General features: G+C 40.1%; 1 protein-coding gene across 1 annotated transcript in view; it reads right to left on the reverse strand.

Moving 5' to 3' along the window:
- TRPM3 (transient receptor potential cation channel subfamily M member 3) overlaps positions 1-20,535 on the reverse strand; it is a 599,168-nt gene that overhangs the window by 9,809 nt on the left and 568,824 nt on the right. The window contains exons 20-22 of the mRNA XM_045021627.1: positions 18,783-18,911; positions 16,475-16,726; positions 11,010-11,184 (exon numbers count right to left, since the gene is read on the reverse strand). Coding sequence (XP_044877562.1) covers positions 11,010-11,184; positions 16,475-16,726; positions 18,783-18,911 — 556 coding nt within the window. The remainder of the gene's footprint in view (positions 1-11,009; positions 11,185-16,474; positions 16,727-18,782; positions 18,912-20,535) is intronic.

Raw genomic sequence — 20,535 nt, forward strand, 5'->3', positions numbered from 1 at the left:
GTTAGCAGCATCAAGATTTTCCCTGAGAAATTTCAGGAAGTCTATATGGTTTGAGTGATTTTAGTTGCAGCTGCCTGTCCCTCACTGACCTGTCAAGCTGCTTCTGAAATAGTGCTATGTACTGGTGGTAATTAGAGGTTTTCATGTGAACTGAACAAAATGCTTATTCCTATGAGCTAACATTTATTTTCTATTGGGAGTAAATATTTAGGCTTTTGCAAATTGATAGACGGGACTGCAAATCAATAACACAAAGGTAATATATGAAATTACTTAGCCATTGCAGTACACAAGAATCTAAGAACCACCATGGAAAATGTTAGTAATGACTCTCTGCTATAAAGGACTTTTGGCTGCCTGCCTAGAATAATGCAGGAAACAATCAAGTATTTATTGCACCAGGTATAGAAACGTGGAGGCAGTGGAGCTGCTCCCTGTTTATTTTTTGAACGATTTAGATTCACATACACTCTGTACTCATTTTTTGGAAGTAGTGGGAGGAGGGATAAAATATTACTTTTTAAGTTCTCTGATAATGCTTTGGCCAGAGACTCCCATTTATAAGTGTGAGTTCAGTTCATAATTCTGGTTGGCCTTTTGGTCTCAAGCCATCTATGTAGTCTGTCTAACCCATTGCAGCACCCTACCTTATTCAGATTAGCTTTTAATGACGACAATGTCAAAAAATAAGTGTCCAAAATATGATAGCAGCCACATTATTTTGATCCATTTAATACTGTAGTATTTGGTAAGGTTGCTTTTTGAAGATCATCAGCAAGAGAAATGAAATGCTGAGTAGCCTTTTGTGAAGACCAGGTTCCTTATTTACATGACATGCCTGCTGTCTACCTACCGAGGTTGGCTTTGGCAGCCATGTTTTAAAAGGTGCCTTAGCTGTCAGGGAAAAGGCGCCTTAGCTGTCAGGGAAAAGGCATGTAGTGTCAGAGCTCCTTCCTTGTTTTTGGTTCCTTGAGCAACTTAAAAGTGGTGAACCTGGTAACATGTGGTGGCCTGTTGCCACCCTGTTTCCTGACCCGTTTCATGCTGGCATGTAACTTTCCTATACCTTAAGATTCATCCTGAGTAAGCATCTTTTTGGGTTCTTCAAGGAAACCACTGAAGAAGTGGCTTACATATACCCCTTCAAAGACACAATGGACATTATCGATAACCTTCCATCATTCCCTCCATTAAGGTGGGATTTTTCAAAAGTACTCCGCATTGGCCTAACATTGCTCCTAGTGAAGTCAATGGAGTTTTACCACTGACTTCAGTGGGAGCAGAGTTAGGCAAACACCGAGTGCTTCTGAAAATCCCCCCCCCCAAATTAACAAATCTGTGATCTATAAATCTAGTATTATTTCTTTTCAGAATGTTTACTCTGGGCCTGATCCTAAGCCCACTGGAATCAATTTTGGATGATATTGTGGTGTTAGTCATGTGGTATCAAGTAGCCCTGAGACCTTTTTTTTTGGGGCAGTATGTGAAGATGTTATACTATCAAATCTGTACTTGATGCAGTTGTATGGGAGAGGTGAATGTTTGACTTATTATCCCAGGGTAAAATATACAACCACCACCCACAGAAAAGGCATTACATTGCCAGAACAAGCAATACCCTATACACCAATAACACCCTTCTGTAAATGCTGTGCTGTGTTTGTGGGCATGTTCATATGCTAATGATCATTATTAGTCTTCCTCACATACAGGAGGGGAAAAAAACCCTCTCTCTCTTGGATGAATTCAAAGAGAATAATTCTTCAAACAACATGCTATTTTCAGATTTTTTCAATTAGCTGCTTATTTAATGTTTCCTTTAGCTTTTCAAACTGTAGTTTCATGTAGGCATCAAGGGCTCTGCCTTGAGACTTGTGGAGGATTTTCTGTGAAGTGCTGATTGGTCTCAGCCTCGATTCAAGGGAGGTTGAGGGCACTCAGCACTTAGCAGGATCAGGAAATAAAGTGCTTTTAAAATTCTGATGTGGGCGGGGGGAGCATTGATTTATGTCCATGCATTGATTTCAAGCTACGATAGTACAGCAGGATACAAAGCCTAATTCATAACTTGGCCCTATAAAGACTCCAGATCAGTAACAGAATAAACACATATAATCAGCTGATATAGCACATGAAGGATGCTGAGGAATAGCTGCGAAGGAAGAATAATCTCTCTCTATCACACTGACAGAAATTTCTCAAAAGCGTATTTCGTACCATACATCAGGGAAATCAAAAGCTTAGCCCAAACTCTGGCTACATTTATCCTATTTTTCTAATTTAAAAAAAATAGATTTTCAACTAAAAAAATCCAGCTTTAAATATCTAGACAAAGAGGATTTCTTCAGCCTCCTTTAATAAAGACCTCTCTCAGAGGATTTAGAATGCCATTAATGCAGCCCTGTCAGTTTATGCCATACAGTACGATGGACAATTAGACTTAGCATGACAACAGCTCTCCAACCCCTTTCATGCCACAGGAAGTACACATACATGGGTGTTTGGTTTTCCCCATACAGGTTTCCAAAGGCTTCCTGCCTATGCCTGTTGTGTTGGAGTCAGCTGCCTTTAAGTGACAACTCAATATTAATTTTGTGTGGCACTCTACCGGCAGCTAACCTGCTATAATCAAGCATACCTCTCAACCTTCAGATCTGCCTGAAACAATTAAATTGTGTGACAAATGACCCAAATATGGAACATCTGTGTTTTGTTGCACATTACACCAGAATTGACTGTTTACAATGTTTTAAACTATTGTTGTTTAAGGGTTATTTTTATTGCTTCCTAAATAGACCCAGTTGTTTAAAAAGAAAACAAGAAAAACAGAAATTCTACTATTTGCAACCATAAGAATCCTGCCCAATGAACCCTGACCCTTCAGATCACCAGCACAACCCTCTACCACTTGAACAAGATGAATCAGCCTCCATGTGGGCCTGCTTTGGGGGCAAAGTGACACACTGTCAATAGGTTACACAACTATTTGCTAGACAACAGTAGGATGGTGAGGGATCAGAATTAATTGATTCTGTTCTTGCCCCTGGGAGAGAAGCATGGTTTAGTGGTTGAAGACAGGTTAGCAAAGTACATACATTTGGTATGTTCATTCTGAAAGGCAGCATAGTTCAGCCTTGGATCTATCGTCATATAGACCTGGGTTTTATTTCTAGTTCTACTGGGTGTGATCTTGTCCAAATCGCAGTTAACTTATTTGTGAGACGGGGAGAATGATACTTGTCTCCCTCTTAGGTAGGCTAAGGGAGAGGTCTGAGGACATGCTCATAATAATGTCTATGACGTGCACAGAAATATGAACAGCAGGTAGTGCGAGAGATAACCATAGAACTCATGGTCTCCTAGCTCCCAGTCCAGTGCAGCCTCCCCAAGCCAAAGGTCATTTTTCTTGTCTTGGATGCATAGACCATCACCTGCTTTAGTGTTGCTGTGGAACAGAGGGTGTTTCACTTGAAATGTGGAATGTACCACAAAATCTGAGCTCCTTGAGAAGTCTGTAATCGCATACTTACAAATAGCAAGCATAACACTCTGTGCTTCAATTTGTGGTCTGAAATGGCCAATCTATGTGACAGCGATATCTGCAGCAACACAATGAGAAGTGCAGGTCCAGTGTGAGCATATGCTACAAAAACACACCCTAGGGATAGTGAGAAGCGTGGAGGCACAGGTGGAATGATTCCAGTACCACAGACGTCTCTCATGCTGTGAAACACAGAGTAATCTGTGACTAGTTGTTCTACACTGCATGACTGTGTTTAAAAGAGATTATATTAAAATAATATTAACACAATTAGCATTCTCTGTAGACAATAAATATACATGCTAATGCTGGCATAAGAAAACATCAGAGTTCTATTCGGCCATTTAAAAATAGATTTTGATAAATGCATTTATTTTGTATCATTTAAGGCAGAATTAGATCACGATGACAAACATTTTCAAAACAGGGTTCAGAGTGGTAGCCGTGTTAGTCTATATCAGCAAAAACAATGAGGCTTTTAGCCCACAAAACCTTATTCCTAAATAAATTTGTTAGTCTCTAAGGTGCCACTAGGACTCCTCGCTGTATTTTCAAAACAGAATTGCAATGTTTGCTTCAGATTGTGTGCTTACATTTGTGGACGCTGTGGCCCTGATTCAGCATAGTACTTAAGCATGTTAAGTGTTTTGCGGATTCAAGGCCTTTTACTTCAGCTGCATGTGTACACTAGGGGACTGCACATACACATGACTAGTTGGATACCTAGGTACCAATTAAATGAAAGTAGGACATTGAGCATAGATCTCAGAGCTATGCTTTTAACAATTTGGCTCTTCAGGGCCCAGCTCTAATTTCAGTTACACATGTGCAACTTCACTAAATTTTAGGACACTAGAACCTGACATCTGTAGAAACAGTTATTTTTTGCATCCTTTGTTTCTTCTTTCATAATCCCCTCCTATGCTTATTTTCCCTTTCCATGTTCACTTCTGCAGCTTCCTGTATAAGCCTTTCCTCTTCTCTCCCCAGCCCTTCCTCTTTCCTGGCCAGCTCATCACATGAGAGCAAACAGCTGTAACCCACATCTCTGAGTGTTTCAGGCCTAAAGCATCTGCAGAATTTAGGCCTAGGGCTATGTTTACTCCAAGGTCTATTTCTCTAATATAATTACACTAGACATGACATGGGCATTGCTAATTTTTAATGTGCATTTGGCTGAGGGCTTATGAAAGGACAGTTGCAAATCTCCTCCCCCATCTGCTGTCCCAAAAGAGAGAGGGAAGGGTACTACTTAGTAGCAAAACCAATTTCTGTATAAAAGCTTTTCATTTAAAAATGGATAAGGTCTCTACAATTCAAGGTATGTTATATGTTGTTAGAAGGAACTGCTTAATGGGTACATCTAGTCACATTTCTCAAGATAAAGACAAAAATATGAATATTAAGTAATGAATAATAATTTCTTGTGGATGCTCCAGAAATCTGAAATGTACTTATATCCTCATCCTGATGGCTAACTAGGTGCTTTTTCCATCTTAATAATACTTCCATGGAGCCTTCCATCAAGGATCTTAAAGCACTTTATAACCGTTAATTAATTAAACACTAAACAACTTTGTGAGCTAGGTATTTATTATCCTGATTTACCAAATGGAGAAACTGAAGCATAGAGAGGACAAGTGATTTGCCTAAGGCTGCACAGTGATTCAGAGACAGAGAAAGCACTAAAATCTGAGAGTCCTGATTATCACATCCTTGCTTTATCCACTAGGGGAAAAAAACTGTCAGGGAACTGCAACAATACCTCATTATTTTAAATGATTGTTTTAGCATTAATAGATAGTATTGTTCTGATACAGAATCATAGAAATGTAGGGCTGGAAGGGACATTATCCAGCACCCTGAGATATGGCAGGACCAAGTAAACCACGTTCTTGTATTTTACTTTTTGTCCTGGGTTCTGCTAAAACATTTCCTCCGAATATCTGTTGTGCCTTGCAGTGTTGGTGCTTTAGTCACATTTTATACTGAAAGTCTATTTATTCTACACTTGATCCCTCTAATTCTAGTTCCTTCCTTCTCCGTATATTAAAAACAATAAACCTATTTGCAACAAGAGAAGAAAAAACCCCACACAAGGGTACATAGGCCTTGTAGGATCTCACCCAGTATGTCTATCTAGCATATTAACAAACTCTGTCAGTGATGCATAGTTAACGTACAGTATAGTCACAGAAGAGCAAAGGTGCATTTCATTCCATCTTGTACAAAATTACTGTTAGTTCTAATTCTAGAATAAGGGTGATGGCCCTTATGAGAAAGTTCCATAGAAATGCAAGAAGGCTGAAACTGAAAAGATTCTACAGAAATATAATAAGGCTCAATGCAAATTATTATAAAATCTATAGGTCTTGAATTCTCATTCATATTGGGCACCTTTATTGTGCTCTGGCAGTGTTAAGTGGCTTTCAAGTGGATGTAGATGCAATTTATACTCACTTTAAGGCCCTGTTAGGCAACCAGAATGGTGTAAAGTGTAAATGTGAACTGGGTCCATAGAATTTAACAGAAAAATATACCCTTTCTATAGTTCATTTTAACCATCCTATAGAATTCTATATTCTTCTAGTCATCTTGCTCCAATAAGAACTGTAGTGTAGCAGTTGGTATTCCTGAACAGTGAGAATGCCTGTCCCCAGTTAGACTAAGTTCTTGTTAACTCTCTTCCCACCTTGTTGCCATAGACCTGGCGGACCACCAACACTAGACTTCCTTTAACCCCTGGTTGGGGAGTTGAGATCAGAATTCTCCCTCTCGTCTAGAGAATTCTATACAAGGGATATAATTTTTTGTTACATTCTATACGGCGATTCAAAAACCTATAAAGACTTGTTAGGTATGAGAGGAGAATCAGGTTCCATCACTGTCTATTACAATTCTATGGGATTTTTCCATAAGGGGATATAGGGAGCAGAAAGAATCCAGATTGATTTTTAGTTCTCAGATTGCTTTTGAAATGCTGTCAGTTGGAAAGAAAATCTTGTTTTGATCTATACACTAAGCAAATTTTACATAGAAGACAATGAGCCAACATACAGGGGCTGTCATTAAAAAGTCAATATCTGTCAACAGCAATCACAGTTATTCCATATTCTAAATTCATATTCTAAGAATGTTATGTGTTGGATTTTAATGGTGACTGCTGTCCATCAAGTTGTCATTTTACAGTTACTATCTGACCACATATAAGATTACCTGCCAAACTCACCCTTTGTTTATAGAACAGGCACACTATAGACAACAGTATCACAAGCTTTCCTTTGATGCTGTCTCCACCCCCCCACCCGCCACCTGTTTTTTTTCTGGAGGGATAGGTTCTAGGGATCAGAAAACTATTAATTCTTTGTGGCAATTCAATCTTTGGGTTCTCTGCTCAGATTTCCAACCAGGGTACCAATTAGTGCAAATTGCCATGGTAGATTTTATGATGAGGACACTTGTCCACTAGAAAAGCATTGAAACAACTAATCAGCAATTGATTGGGAGTCACTATCAATCAATACCAGTCTGAGCTGGATTAGAAATGGCAATCTAAAAGTGAAATTCTATTACCAATTCCCTGTTTCATCCAGCCCGTCCTTCTGCAATAAACAAGATTGTGTCTATCTGAGAGAAACTGCTTTCTAGTTTCAGTTTTAGGACTAACTTTATCTTTTTGTTTAACTTATTTTAAAAAGTGAACATGTTTTAAACAATCTTAGAAGTTTTGCTCTATTTCTTTTCCTTTAAGATTAGGGCCCTACCAAATTCATGGCCACGAAAAACGTGTCACAGATGGTGAAATCTGGTCTTTTGTTTGTTTTTACCCTAGACTATACAGATTTCATGGGGAGACCAGTGTTTCTCATACTGGGGCTCCTGACCCAAAAGGGAGTTGCGGAAGGGGTCACAAGGCTATTGTGTGTGTGTCGGGGGGGAGAGGGGTCGCCGTATTGCCACCCTTACTGCTACACTGCTTTCAGAGCTGGGTAGCTGGAGAGCGGCGGCTGTCGGCCAGGCACCCAGCTCTGAAGGCGGTGCCTCGCCAGTAGCAGTGCAGAAGTAAGGGTGGCAATACCATACCACCCTTACTTCTGGGCTGCTGCTGCTGGTGGCAGCTCTGCCTTCAGAGCTGGCCTCCCAGCCACCAGCTGCCGCTCTCTAGCTGCCCAGCTCTGAAGGCAGTGTAGCGCTAGCAGCAGCGCAGAAGTAAGGATAGCAGTATTGCAACTCCCCCCACTCCTTTTTGGGTCAGGACTCCTAAAATTATAATACCATGAAATTTCAGATTTAAATAGCGAAATTATAAAATTTATGATTTTTAAAATCCTATACCATGAAATTGACCAAAATGGACTGTGAATTTAGTAGGCAGGGCCGCCCGAGGGGGGCAAGTGGGGCAATTTGTCCCAGACCCCGGGCCCCACAGGGGCCCCGAGAGCCCTGGCCCAGTGGCGGTCCAGGTCTTCGGTGGCATTTCGGCAGTGGGGGACCCTTCAGTGCTGCTGAAGACGCAGAGCGACTGAAGGGCCCCCTACCGCTGAAGACCCGGACCACCGCTGGGTGAGTACAAGCGCCGCAGCTCCCCCGCTTTGCCCCAGGTCTCCTGAATCCTCTGGGTGGCCCTGTTAGTAGGGCCCTATTTATGACTGATTGCTAGCCAATAATCTATATGAATATAGTATTTATTTACTGTATATGTAATAGTGCATACCACTGGGTTATATATTAACTCCCGGAAGTCAGGGTATAACTGTCCCCACTTTTGAGTTGCTAGTGAGATTCAATGTCCACAGTGCATTGTTGAGCATCTATAAACATTTCAACTAAGAGAATTTTTTTTCACATGAATGAATGCAGGTATTCATTGATATATATAAACACATAGTCCATGCAGTAAATTAGAAAAATATGACTGCTTAGTTTTTTAAGAGTGCAGTATTTTGAGATAAAATTAAAAAGAAGAGCAGATCTACTGGATGGACAGGCTGCCAGTTGATGAGGTGGATCTGGCCAGCTTTACAACATGCTTCACAAATCCAAAGAAAGAGATAAAAGAAAAAAAACATTTTAGAGTAACATACACTTTTTGTACATTTCTCAAATAGACACGAGTAATCTCTAGCATGCAGCTCCATTGTGTAACAAGCCAGAGATCAGCACTCTGGCAGAATCCGGAATTCATGGCCAAAATACAAATATTAAAAAAATATAATAATAAATCTGAGCAATCCTTTCAGTGTAATATGAAGAGGAAAGTAAAACCACAGGTTGTGAAATCTGATTACATTTTAGAGATGGCACAACAGCTTTTAGGACACTCTTAGAATCACATTTGAGAAAGTACAGTCATTCTAAATAGAATACAGTGGCTGATTTAGCTTAGAACAGTGTGGAGAATATATGGCAGTAAATTTCCAAACAGTGAAAAAATAACAATATAAAAAAAAACACAATTATGTGTCAGTTAATTAGTGCATTCTTCATTCTGTTCCATGGGATAACATATATTTTGTGATGTACTGAAAAACACTGAAAGAGAATGGCAGACTCTAATACCTTGCACAGTGTCTGTCTGTCTGTCTCTCTCTCTTACTCACAGAGAAAGAAGTAGGGGCTGCTCTTAGAGTTTCTGTGAAGGACCTCATCTGTTAAAACCCCTAATTTCCTCAGGGAGAGGGACAAAACAACTCTTTTATACCTGGTTGGAGTTAAGATAATGCACCTGCCTTTATGACTCAGCAGTAATTACCCTGCATTTTTATGCAAGGTTTAAGCACTGGACATCAGGATGATTCACTAGATTAGCCCTGGATCCCTATGCAAGGACAGAGAGACTGCCAGCCTGTTACAGATACCCAACAGCCATATTCCACTCATGTTAAAATAATCTCTCTCCGATTGCAGGGTTCTAAACTACAATCAGCACTTCATTTAAAAAAAAAAATCCTCTTATCCAGCCAGACTGCCGCACTTGTTGCACTATGGTAGTTTCTTAGTACAACATCAATAAATGGCCACTTGTAGAGGGACAGACAGAATTCCATTTGTAAAAGTGAGCCACAGTTTAAAGGGATAATATCAGCCCTCAATTATTATACCCTTGGAAGTAAAATGGATTTCTGGAGGAAAAAAAAGATGGAACCAAGTGGAAAGGTAAATACAGGGAGAAATTCTCTGGGTTTCAGGATATTTATTTGCTTGAATGCCATGTTGCCTTTGAGAACATAATGGAGGGGTAACATAAAAGGAGACTATTTGCATTTGGCATAGGGTTCCATGGACATGACGAGAAAGAATGCAAATAGAGCTCTCCTGAGTCACCTTTCATGGAGCACACAGTCTACATCTAAAGGGCATTAAAGGGGATGAATGGTGATGCAGATAAGTTTATCATCTGGATCTAAACAATCTAGGGAAAGTCTAAATTCTTCAATTTTGAATGAGCTCAAGATATATCATGGAAGCACACTTCTTCCTTAAGGCTGAACCTAGTATTTGAATTGCTATATTTATATAGATTCAATGGGTCCTCTCTACCATTAGTAGAGATATTCATTTGTAAGTACTTCCAAGACCTATGCACATTTAGGAAGAAATGAAGGGGTTGAGCATCTCTTGCATGTCAGTGTTTGTTAAAAAGATGGTTCTTAGCTTTTTCCATTCCTCACTCTGCATCATTTCACATGGTCACTTATCTCCTTTGCCATACTACGCCTGTTGGCACCAGGAGGTTTAATTTAAAAAGAAACTGGCATTTTCCAGATTGCCAGCCAAATAAATCCTTAGGAGAATGTATCGGAAGTGATGGCTTCCATTCTATTTGCACTGAACTGAGCACACACTCACCTCTCAATAAATAATGAAACAAAATTTTAGTAATATATCCTCCGTCCACAAAGGGTTGTATCACATGTTTTAACATAAGGGTGGTAGCAGTGAACAGGTCTCAGTAAAAGCAAAACTCGATGGAGCAAATCCTCAGCTAGTGTAAATCAGTGTAACTCCATTCAGTTCAGTACAGCTATGCCGACTTACCAGCTGAAGAGCTGGCTCAGCATTTTCAGACTGGATTCTCAATACCAAGTTGAGCAAAACTGATGTATTCATTCCAAAATGAAACCAATGGATGGAAAAGGAGTGGAGTGCTATGTCCTAAATATACCAATGAACTCTTCATGGATACCTAGATTTTCTTCACCCCAACACCCTTAAGCATTTAAAAAGAATCAATCACTTTACAAAGTTATGTATGTATATACATATAAAAGATAAAATTTAGCAATACAGAAATTGGTACCCCAATACTAGCCACTACTAGTAATAGCTTTTCTGTGAATATCTTCTTCAATGAATGAGTCCCCTATCTTGAGCCATTTATTGAGAACATACAAATGAGCTTGTAAGACATCACCTGATCAAAATTGGGTACCTGACTTTGGAGTATGAGAATCATAAACACGCTTACGGTCTATCTGGTCTGCAAACACTTCCCCATAGATCATCCAATAGGGCATGTAAAAAATGTTCTTTGCCAGCTTCCACGAAGGCTCTTCATTGGGGAAAAGAATTGCCTGCCTTGCGACACCAAAGCTCATCAGAACCACCAACATAATGATGACAAAATACATCATGTCTATCATCTAAAGAGTGCAGGAGGGAGAAATAGAGATAAAGGAAACGAGTTAGAGAAAATTATTTGGGTATGTTTCAACCTTGATATGAAAAACTGTAAAGTTTAAGGATACAATTTGTACATATGAGCTGGAGTTTTCAAAGGTGGTGAGTGGGGAAATTGGGTGCTTGGTTTGGCCAAGTTCATTTTCAGTGGGATTTTCAAAGCTTGTTATGAATGTGTGTGTGCTGGTTTGAAATTATAAGCAACTGTTTAGCTGCACAGGCTGCCTGCAACTACTATAAGTTCACTGATGTCTGCCCAGCCCAGTTTGGGCCACACTTGCAAGATGAAGCACTGTTCTTATGCTACAGGTGGCGTCTACAAAAACGACGGGCAGCCATGGGCATAGTCATCTATTTAGCTAGCAGCAGACAATGTCCCAGGGGAAAGGAACTGAGGCTGGAGCTAGCATAAGGATTCAACCTCTCTTGGTCACACTGGAATAGTGAGTGGCATAACAGTTCATTAGTGCAACATAATGGACAGGCACAGTGGTGACCAGTGAGATAGGAGATCCGTAGAAGGACCAGAGACCAGCATGTTTGGAGGTGACCAGCAGAGGTCAGAGGACTCAGGGGAGCATGAATTTTCAAAAGATAGCATGCAAATATCATAGGGGCTCAGCCCTATACATCTCCCCTCTGCAGTGTCTCATTAGCATATGCAAATCACTCATTACCACATGGTTATAATGTCTGTGCATTCAGGGAAGTGCTTAGGAAAAAGGGATCTCCTCAGTGCCCCAATTTGACACATCAGGCCCAGTATATACTGGATAGGATCTTAGGCATGGGGTTGGGGACAGATGTTGCACTAGCAATAGGGATGAGAACCCCAAGAAAGGATATTAAAGGAAGAGTAACCCTTGGGAATGCCTAGAATATCCATCATAGGTGCTATGTAAACTGAAAAAATAAATATAATAAATTAACTAACAACATATTGTGGTATGAAAAATATGGGGAAACAATTTTAGAGACCAGATTAAGGCTCCTCTACTGCTGCAGAAAGAAAACATGTGGAGACCAAGCTGGAGCATGCCATCCCTTTCCCCCACCAACTCAAGCACTGATTTCAGGCAGATGTACCAAAATGTCAGGGAAGTAACCAAATGTTGACAATTATCTTGGATGTTACCATAAGAGAACCTTTTTAACCTTCTGGTATATTGTTTATCAGCAATCATGATGTTTAGGGCTCTTGTTGCTAGAAATAAGAGTTCATTTGTTTTTGTCTCATCCACAAGCAAGATGATGTCTCATCTCTAGGCTCAGCCCTCTCAATCTGCCTGATCTAAAACTCAAAGAAGTTGATAGGAGTCTTTCTTTGGATTTTACTGGTGATTGGATTAGGGTGTGTTTGCCTGTTGTACCAAATTCCAATTGCTAGTTTAACTTGATAGTTCAACGGTTTAATCATCTCTTTGAAAAAGCTCAGTTAGCTGACAAAATGTGAATTGTTCCTGTATCAATATATTTATTTAGTAGATTTATAAATATAGAAAAGTTTAGCCCCACAGCAATTTCTAACTTGCTGACAAATGAAATACAGTTTGGATGTTAGTCTGTGTATGGAAAAGTGTCTGATACACCTCTTAATCTCATGACACCATGTCAGAGACATTTCATCCTACCTGTAAGTGAAAAGTACAGAATTATATCCTTATTTAAAAATAAAAAAGTAGATTTAAAAAATGTGCACATTCAGTCACTGAAATAAGAAGGTAATGGCAAATCCAGCCATTTCAAAGGCACCATCCTCTTTGTTTTATACCTCCAGTGCCCTCCTCCCATTCCTGATTTAATTTCAGCCAGCACAATTTTATGCACTGTTTTTAATGAATCCAGTGGTAACACTTATCATTAATCCTCTGGCAGCACCTAAAGGCCCTAGTGACAATCGGTGCCTCATTGTGCTGGGTTCTGTACAGACACAGCTGAAGAGATAGTAATTTGCCTTCCTCTGACACACTGAAAGTAATGAAATACTTGAGGGAGTAAGGCCCCTTGTCTGAAGAGTCTAAAACTTTGCTTATGATTTAAAATTCCACATAAATATAAATAGGATGATGGTACAGTTTATACTAAATATGGGCCTTTTGGAGAATACAGTAGCTGTGATAAAGCTTGCTTGGTAGAAATATGTTTAATCAAGTAGATCCTTCACATGCTTTACTTGTGTACTTCCCAGGCACATGAAATGAAAGAGGAGATTAGATAGAAGCTAGAGAACGAAAATGAAACGTGATTTAAACAAAAAGGTAGTCGGTGACCCAAATACAGCCTAGAGCAAGCAACTGCACGTAAGTATATGAGTGATATGAACGGGGCTGCCAGTTACACACTGGGTCTAAGGTGGCCAGAAAATGGATGTTATGGCAAATTTGTGCAACTTGTACCAATTGGGCATTCACTGTATGGGCAAAATGGGTATGTCAAAATGCTGAAGTGCAGGGATAAAGTATGAAAATCAAATAGCAGAAGGGCGTAAGATAAAGCAGTCCCCCTACTTTAACTTATGCCTTCCCCAGTGCTCCAAGGGCTATGTGGGCACAACTCCCAATGCCTGCAATGGGTGTCGAACCCATTTCTGGCAGGGATGCATCTGGCCCCACAGAATACCAAAGCAGTGGGAGGTTACTCTCCTTGTACACATGCAGGGATATCCCAGAAGTGCAAATTACATTATTTTGCTACTTATACCCATTTGCAGGTCCTGCTACACCCAAGGTGCAACATACACTACCATTTATGTCACTGCTGAATTGGATTCAGTGACCTTAATGTCAATTCATCATATGCTGACTGCCAGTGCCTCAGCTAGTAGGGGTCTGACAATCTGTCCAGTAGCAAATTGGTCTCCAAGCTGCCTTTGCTGAGCAGATGGGTAAAAAAATGTGGCTGTGTATGGTACCAGTGACAAACAGAGGAATACATGGCTATTTTGACATTCTTTTGTAGTTTTATATGAGACGGGCAATTTGAGCTGCAATGCTGGTATGGATCATCACAAGGAGGAATTACAATCTGGGAGAAACTAGACTGAGGTGGGGCAGGAGCTATTGCAATGGTTTCTGTCTGATCTTTTCCTCTCTCCTCTCTGTCTGGAAGCTTGTTTTCTCCTTTCAGTAATCTGCAGCAGCAACAGTTGTTATCTTGAGTATTTTCTATTTGGACTTTGCAGTTCTGTGGGAGGTCTCTTTATTCACTGTCCTGTAATCACGGTTCCCTTGTCTCCCCTGAAGGAATCCATAGACTCACTAAGACCTTTCTGCAGGAAAAAATATTTTTCAACAGTTTCTGTTGTGGTCTTTCTTTTTTCCTTAAAATGTATCTTTCCTTTTGATTCTTTGCTATCAGTTCGGACCCTAAGAAGGTAACACACTAAGAAGAGGGTGAACTGGTTATTTTGGTGACTCTGGCAGGAAGAGAGCCAGTATTTTGCACTGGTGTATCCTAAGTCTAGGGGTCTCTGGCACTCATTGCCTTGAAGTGTAGGGTTCTATATGCTTCCCCTAATCCAAGGCCCAGAAGTGAGTCTAACTCTTAGCTGAACAGAGGAGGGAGCAGGTATTGTCCCCGTCTCCACTGGTACAAGGAGTGAGGGATGTTATACTGTAGTTTACAGACTGGGTCTGCTGCTGAAAGTATAAAGTGTTCTCCATGGCAGATTCAATAGGCATCTTCTGAACCATAATGTGGATGCTATTAGGTTTACTGAGTATTGCCCTCATATTAATCAGGCAATATTAACATTTGTGTTATCTGGTACATTTAATATTCAATTGGCCCATCTCTGCTATATGTCAGTGATATTTTAATATTGATTTTTAAACATATAGTCTAAACATTTGGAACACATGACGGGGCCCAATTTTGAAAAATGGAAGCCCAAGTCTACACAAAACATGAACATGTAAATCCGATATATGTGCACTTAAGAGGCTAGTTAGTCACATACATACTCATACAGTGTGCATGGGCATTTACATGCAGTTATTTTACATGGACACCTACTGAAGGTGCCTTTTAGTATGTGGACTTGACTTTCTATCTTTTGAGAATCTGGCTTTAGATGCAAAATATCCAACATTAATGCAAAGTTACAGCTGAAATTTTAAACCAACAAAGGGGGAAAATTCAAAGCTGTGGATGTCACAGCATTTCTAACTCAGTACACTTGAATATGTGTTGTATTAGATATAACATGTTAACATTAATGCCCTAATATGTACATGCAATATGACTCCATTACAGATGCTAGGGTTACCAGGTGTCCAGTTTTCAACTGAACACCTGGTCAAAAAGGGACCCTCCCCAGCCTGGTGAAAATGAGTGAGTGAGCGATAGTGGGAGTGAGCGAGTGATGGAGGGAGGGAGTGGGGTAGGGCCTCACAGAAGGGGCAGGGCAAGGGTGTTGGGTTTTGTTTGGTCAGAAAGTTGGCAACTCTAGCTGCTGTGGTCACGTGAATGGATTTTCAGCTCTCACAGGGAGGGTTCCTTTTGGTGCTTCCCCAGAGATAAAATGTGACATGATCCTGACAAAGTTCTGCAGAAGCAACTGGGGACGTCACCAGGAAGGAACAGCAGAAAATCAAGGTAACACAGATATGAGGTCTAAGATGGGGAAGACAGGAAGTGATCCTAGTAGAAGAAAGTGAGAGGTAGTATGTCAAAGGTGCAGTTGGGCAAGAACTAAGGAGGCCTTTAGTCAGCAGGATGCCCCTGGGATGGGAGACAAAAGGAAATGAGGCAATGGGGCAGCAAGCTATCGCAAGACCACTATTATAATAAATATTAACAATATATGAGCACACCACCCTTATTATAGCATCCTTCTTGTAAGGATCTGAAAGCATTTCCAAAAATATTAGTTAATTAAATAGATCTCAAAGCATGTCTTCAAGGTAGGTGAGAATTATTATCCCTCACTTTATACATGGGTAAACTGAGGCACAGAAACTAGTGAGATAACTTTGCTGTTGAAAGGGGGTTTCTGAGGTTGCCACACAAAATATAAGATTCCCGTATAAAAATCTGTAGAAGCCTGGAGAAGAGCTAGATGCTGATCTCTTACATATGAGGCCAATCTGGAGGATGTGGGTTTGCCATGATGCTGACATAAGATAAAGGCACTGATTGCTAGGATTATAGGAAAATACTAGTGATTTGTAGTGATTTAATTCCGCCAACCCAAACAAATAAAATCAAGCAAATGCTAAGAAAGTATGGAAAGAATGAGGAAACTTATCTTACCATTTTCCCAATCATCATAACATATGGTCCCAAATACTTGTTCACGCCGAAGATGTCTAACAAACGTATATACCAGTAAATTATGTTAACACAGTATATGACTCGCCCATCACTCCTGAATGGCTGATCCTGCAGACGAAGTATCATTCCGACTGAGAACAGGAGAATGGCTATGAGGTCTGTAACATTCCAGTACTCTTGGAGCCACACTTTTACCTTCTGTAACAGCTTCCCAGGTTCTGACATCAATATCTGAAGGGCATGAAAGAAGGATAGAAGGGGATCTATGTTATCTTCACTTTAAGCCCCATAGAAAACACATGGCAAACATTCATATTTTATGAAGGCCAAAAGCAAATCTGATGAAGTCCCTGCTATGACATCCTTCATGAATACCGTACATGCTTCTGACCCATCTTTAGATACCTTGTGGTCTAGCCAATCAAACTCCATCTGTGATGTATTTGGTTTTGTTTTACAAACGAATAACTCTTATTTTTTTTTAAAATAGCACATTGTGAATATATCTTTCTAAAATCCCCTATAAGTGACAAAAAATTCACTGTTCACTTTCCATTTCCCAAACTGAATGATCCAATTTTGAACTAAAGGGTAAAGGAAGAGAGGTAGAAAGGTGTTTAATAATAAATAATAATAATAATAATAAAAAATCTCATTTAAAGAAACTACAGAAAAGTGTTCCCAAACTACACATAAAAGAGCCAGGGATCTTTAATGATCACAAGGACCTTGGTTGTGCATTTCATCCAAAACACTGATGTTACTACTTGAACATAGCTTTGGGAGACTGAGTTCCACAGTTGGGAAAATAATGCATAAAATGACTTATTCTGTGAATTTAGCTTCTTTTCTGTTTGCAAAATCATCTGTGAGGAGTTTACAATTTCCCTGAATTTGTTTGTCATTTGAAACTATTCACCAAACAATTTCCATGAATATTTTCTTGCCTTTAGCTTGTATGCAAGTAGTTTGTTTTGAGTATTCTACATTTGGAATTTGAGTACGTTTGAGCACAGTCATATGGTCTGTTTTCGCTCCCTGACCTGGTGAGCACAATTCTTAGACAAACTGTAGTCTAGTTTTCTGTGAATAATCTCCAACCTCCACTTAGAACTCTTTTTCCATAAACAATCTTCCTAAAATGTTTGTGGAAAGTGCACACACAGTTGAAGTGAATGATTATAAAAATGGAACAAATATTCACAGAAAATATTTAACAGCATTTGTTTTCATCCACTGAATTCTCTGCAACTTGTTATCAGTGCTGCAGAGCCCCCTTGTGGCTGATTGATGGAGTGTGTGCCCACAAAATCACTGTCCTATTCCACCATGTTGTAACTCTCTATTCATTTGATTTAAAACTAAAGCCCAAATTTTTTGAACCTGCATTGTGCTTTTAAGTAACTGCTTTAGGATGAATTTTTCACTAGTCCTCAAAAGCACTTAAATAGGTTTGCTGGTGGAAATGCAAATATGGATGGCAGAGTCTGACGACAAGATCAAATTCAGCCCAGGGGCACAAATGTAGTCAATGGGAGATACACCTGCTCCCATCAGGGCTGAATTTGGTCTGTGCTCTCACTGCAGAAATAAACCTTTATTAGGCCAAGTGAAAAGGGCACAGCTATAGCTGCAGGGGGATAGGGGACAGAAGAGGACAAAACAATTCTGCTTCTCATATAATTATAGAATTTTGAATGCACTCATGAATGATGTTCATCTTTTTTCTCTAAGTGCTTTCAAATCTTTTGGGAGATGCCTGTCATCAGTTGATGTAATTAGTGAACAAACATTTACATAAAGAAGGAGAACCCCCCCTCCCCCAAAAATGGGTCACAGTGTTTGGTTATGGGTCTGAATGGTCCCAGAACTCAGGATGTTTGGATGCAGAGTCTTGGTTCAGCACATTATGGAGACATAGGACAGCTGCAAATATTGAATGCAGAGCCAAGCTTTCGGACAGTTTGGGGGTATTTAGATGTGGGGCTCTGGTTGGAACCCTCTCTCTAATCCCCTCCACACACACCTAAAAGTAAACAACAAGCCCCAAAATTCTACTTCAGTGGCCATGCCTATGAGGAACATTGTGAAGAGCCCTAAGAAAACAGTAAAATGGAGAAATGTAGCAATAGAAATTTCAACATCCCTCTGCTTTTCTGGAAAAAAGGAAACTTTGTGGTAAGTCCACCTAACAAAATACTCAGAGAAACATAATTCAAACAAATAAAAAAATGTGAAAAGTATTTGTGTTTCCTTTCTGTTTCTGGCTCATCCAGGATAATGTTACCTCTCTCATCTTCTCTATTCCCAGTGTGAAAATATAGGAAATAACTATCCATTCCTGTGTAGAAGGCCAACGATCCATCTTCACTAGCACAATGTAGTTGAATAGCATCAGGTACCCGATGTATGCCAACTGTAATGAAACAAAAATTTCTTTTGACATCAGTAACCACTAACTAATGTTTATACAGCAGAGTCAGATCCTCTGAGGTGGCTTTAAAACCCTAATTTCAGTTTGCAAAGATCTTCTATCTGAAAACAGAGAGGAGAACATCAGCAGCAGCTATGCAAATTGATCTGTATACCAAGTGGAAGCTCTAAAATAAATGCTTGGAGGTCTCCTCTCCATTGCTACTGCTGCTTCACAAGTATAACCACTCCCATCATTGTTAACACAGCTCATGTGGATCTTCACTACGCCTGATGGGATCAGTCATGGTTCTATGGTTCTCCAGGAGGCCACTATCAAACCTAGACTTCCTAAGTCACCTTTTTGAACATTTCCAATCCAGTCAATTTCCCTCCTACCTATTGCTTTTTACTCACCTGACATTTCTTGTCCACACATACAATCATTCTGACCTAGTTCCTCTACCTCAGACCCACCCTGACCTTCTCTCCCTTAATGCACAACCCTTTTAATCTGGATCCCCTGTATCCAAGTTGATGCTGTGATAGATATGGCAATTTCCTGCAACATTCTTGGAAAACCTTATTATCTTATGTAATACTATGGGCCGGAATTGTATGTAACCTCTCTAGGGGGAAGATGTGATATGAAGTGTGAAGTTTAAAGGAATATAATTAAATTGTGCCAAAAATAGACTTTTTGGGGAAATAAATGCAAAGTAGATTTCCTGGAAAATGCCTAGGGAGAGATTAATGCAAATTCCTCACCTCCAGTTATGCAAAAACCCAGCCTTTTGAAGCTACATCCTCCAGGAGAGGTTAACTGTCTGCTGGTTACTTGTTTCCAGGATTTAGAGATCAAAGACTTGAGCTGTTTAAAGAAAGAGGCTGATCTACCCAGCTGATGTTCTGGTTCTGAATCTGAGACAGTTAAGAGTTTATAATCATGGGGAAAACCCAGTTGCATGTTTTGAAGGAGTGACACCTACCAGAGCCTAAGGTTGGAGTTGGAGCAACCTCTGGTAAGCTTTTTAGCATGTGCATAGGTTATTTTAATTTTTAATGTCTTCTCTGTAATGCTTTCACCTTAGGAATAAACATGCTTGCTTATAAAGAGCTGTGTGGTAACTTATGACTGTGGGCAATACACTGGGCATAGCCTCTGGGGAGAAAGCAAAGCACAAACACTGGTTTCTTAGGCAGTCTGGCTTGCTGGGGATATCATAGTGTAGACAAGGAACTGTGCATCCTGGAAAAACCCTTGAGGAGGGGGAGAGATATGAGTCTGTGCCCAAAAGAGGTGACAGCTGAGGAGTCAGGAACCTAGAGTGGGTGCTCTTGGTGGACAACAGGGGGGAATACAGATGGAGTTATCCTGAACTGTGACTACTACTACCTGCCCTGACTCAGAGTAATACTGCATCTAGCCTGGTCATCATACATACTGTTTCTACCACCTTGACCATCTATATCCTTACTGCTCTGGCCTAACTGCTTCTGTTGCTCACCCACCTATCCTCACCTCTTTCCAAGCTTCAAAGCACAACTGCTCTGGTCCTCTCCCTTTATATTTCTGCTATCTGCCCTATCATCTATAGGGGGTCGAAAAAAGACGGTGGTTTGTTTTT

The sequence above is a fragment of the Mauremys mutica genome, chromosome 6 (genome assembly GCF_020497125.1).
Source record: "Mauremys mutica isolate MM-2020 ecotype Southern chromosome 6, ASM2049712v1, whole genome shotgun sequence".
Taxonomy (NCBI): Eukaryota; Metazoa; Chordata; order Testudines; family Geoemydidae; genus Mauremys; species Mauremys mutica.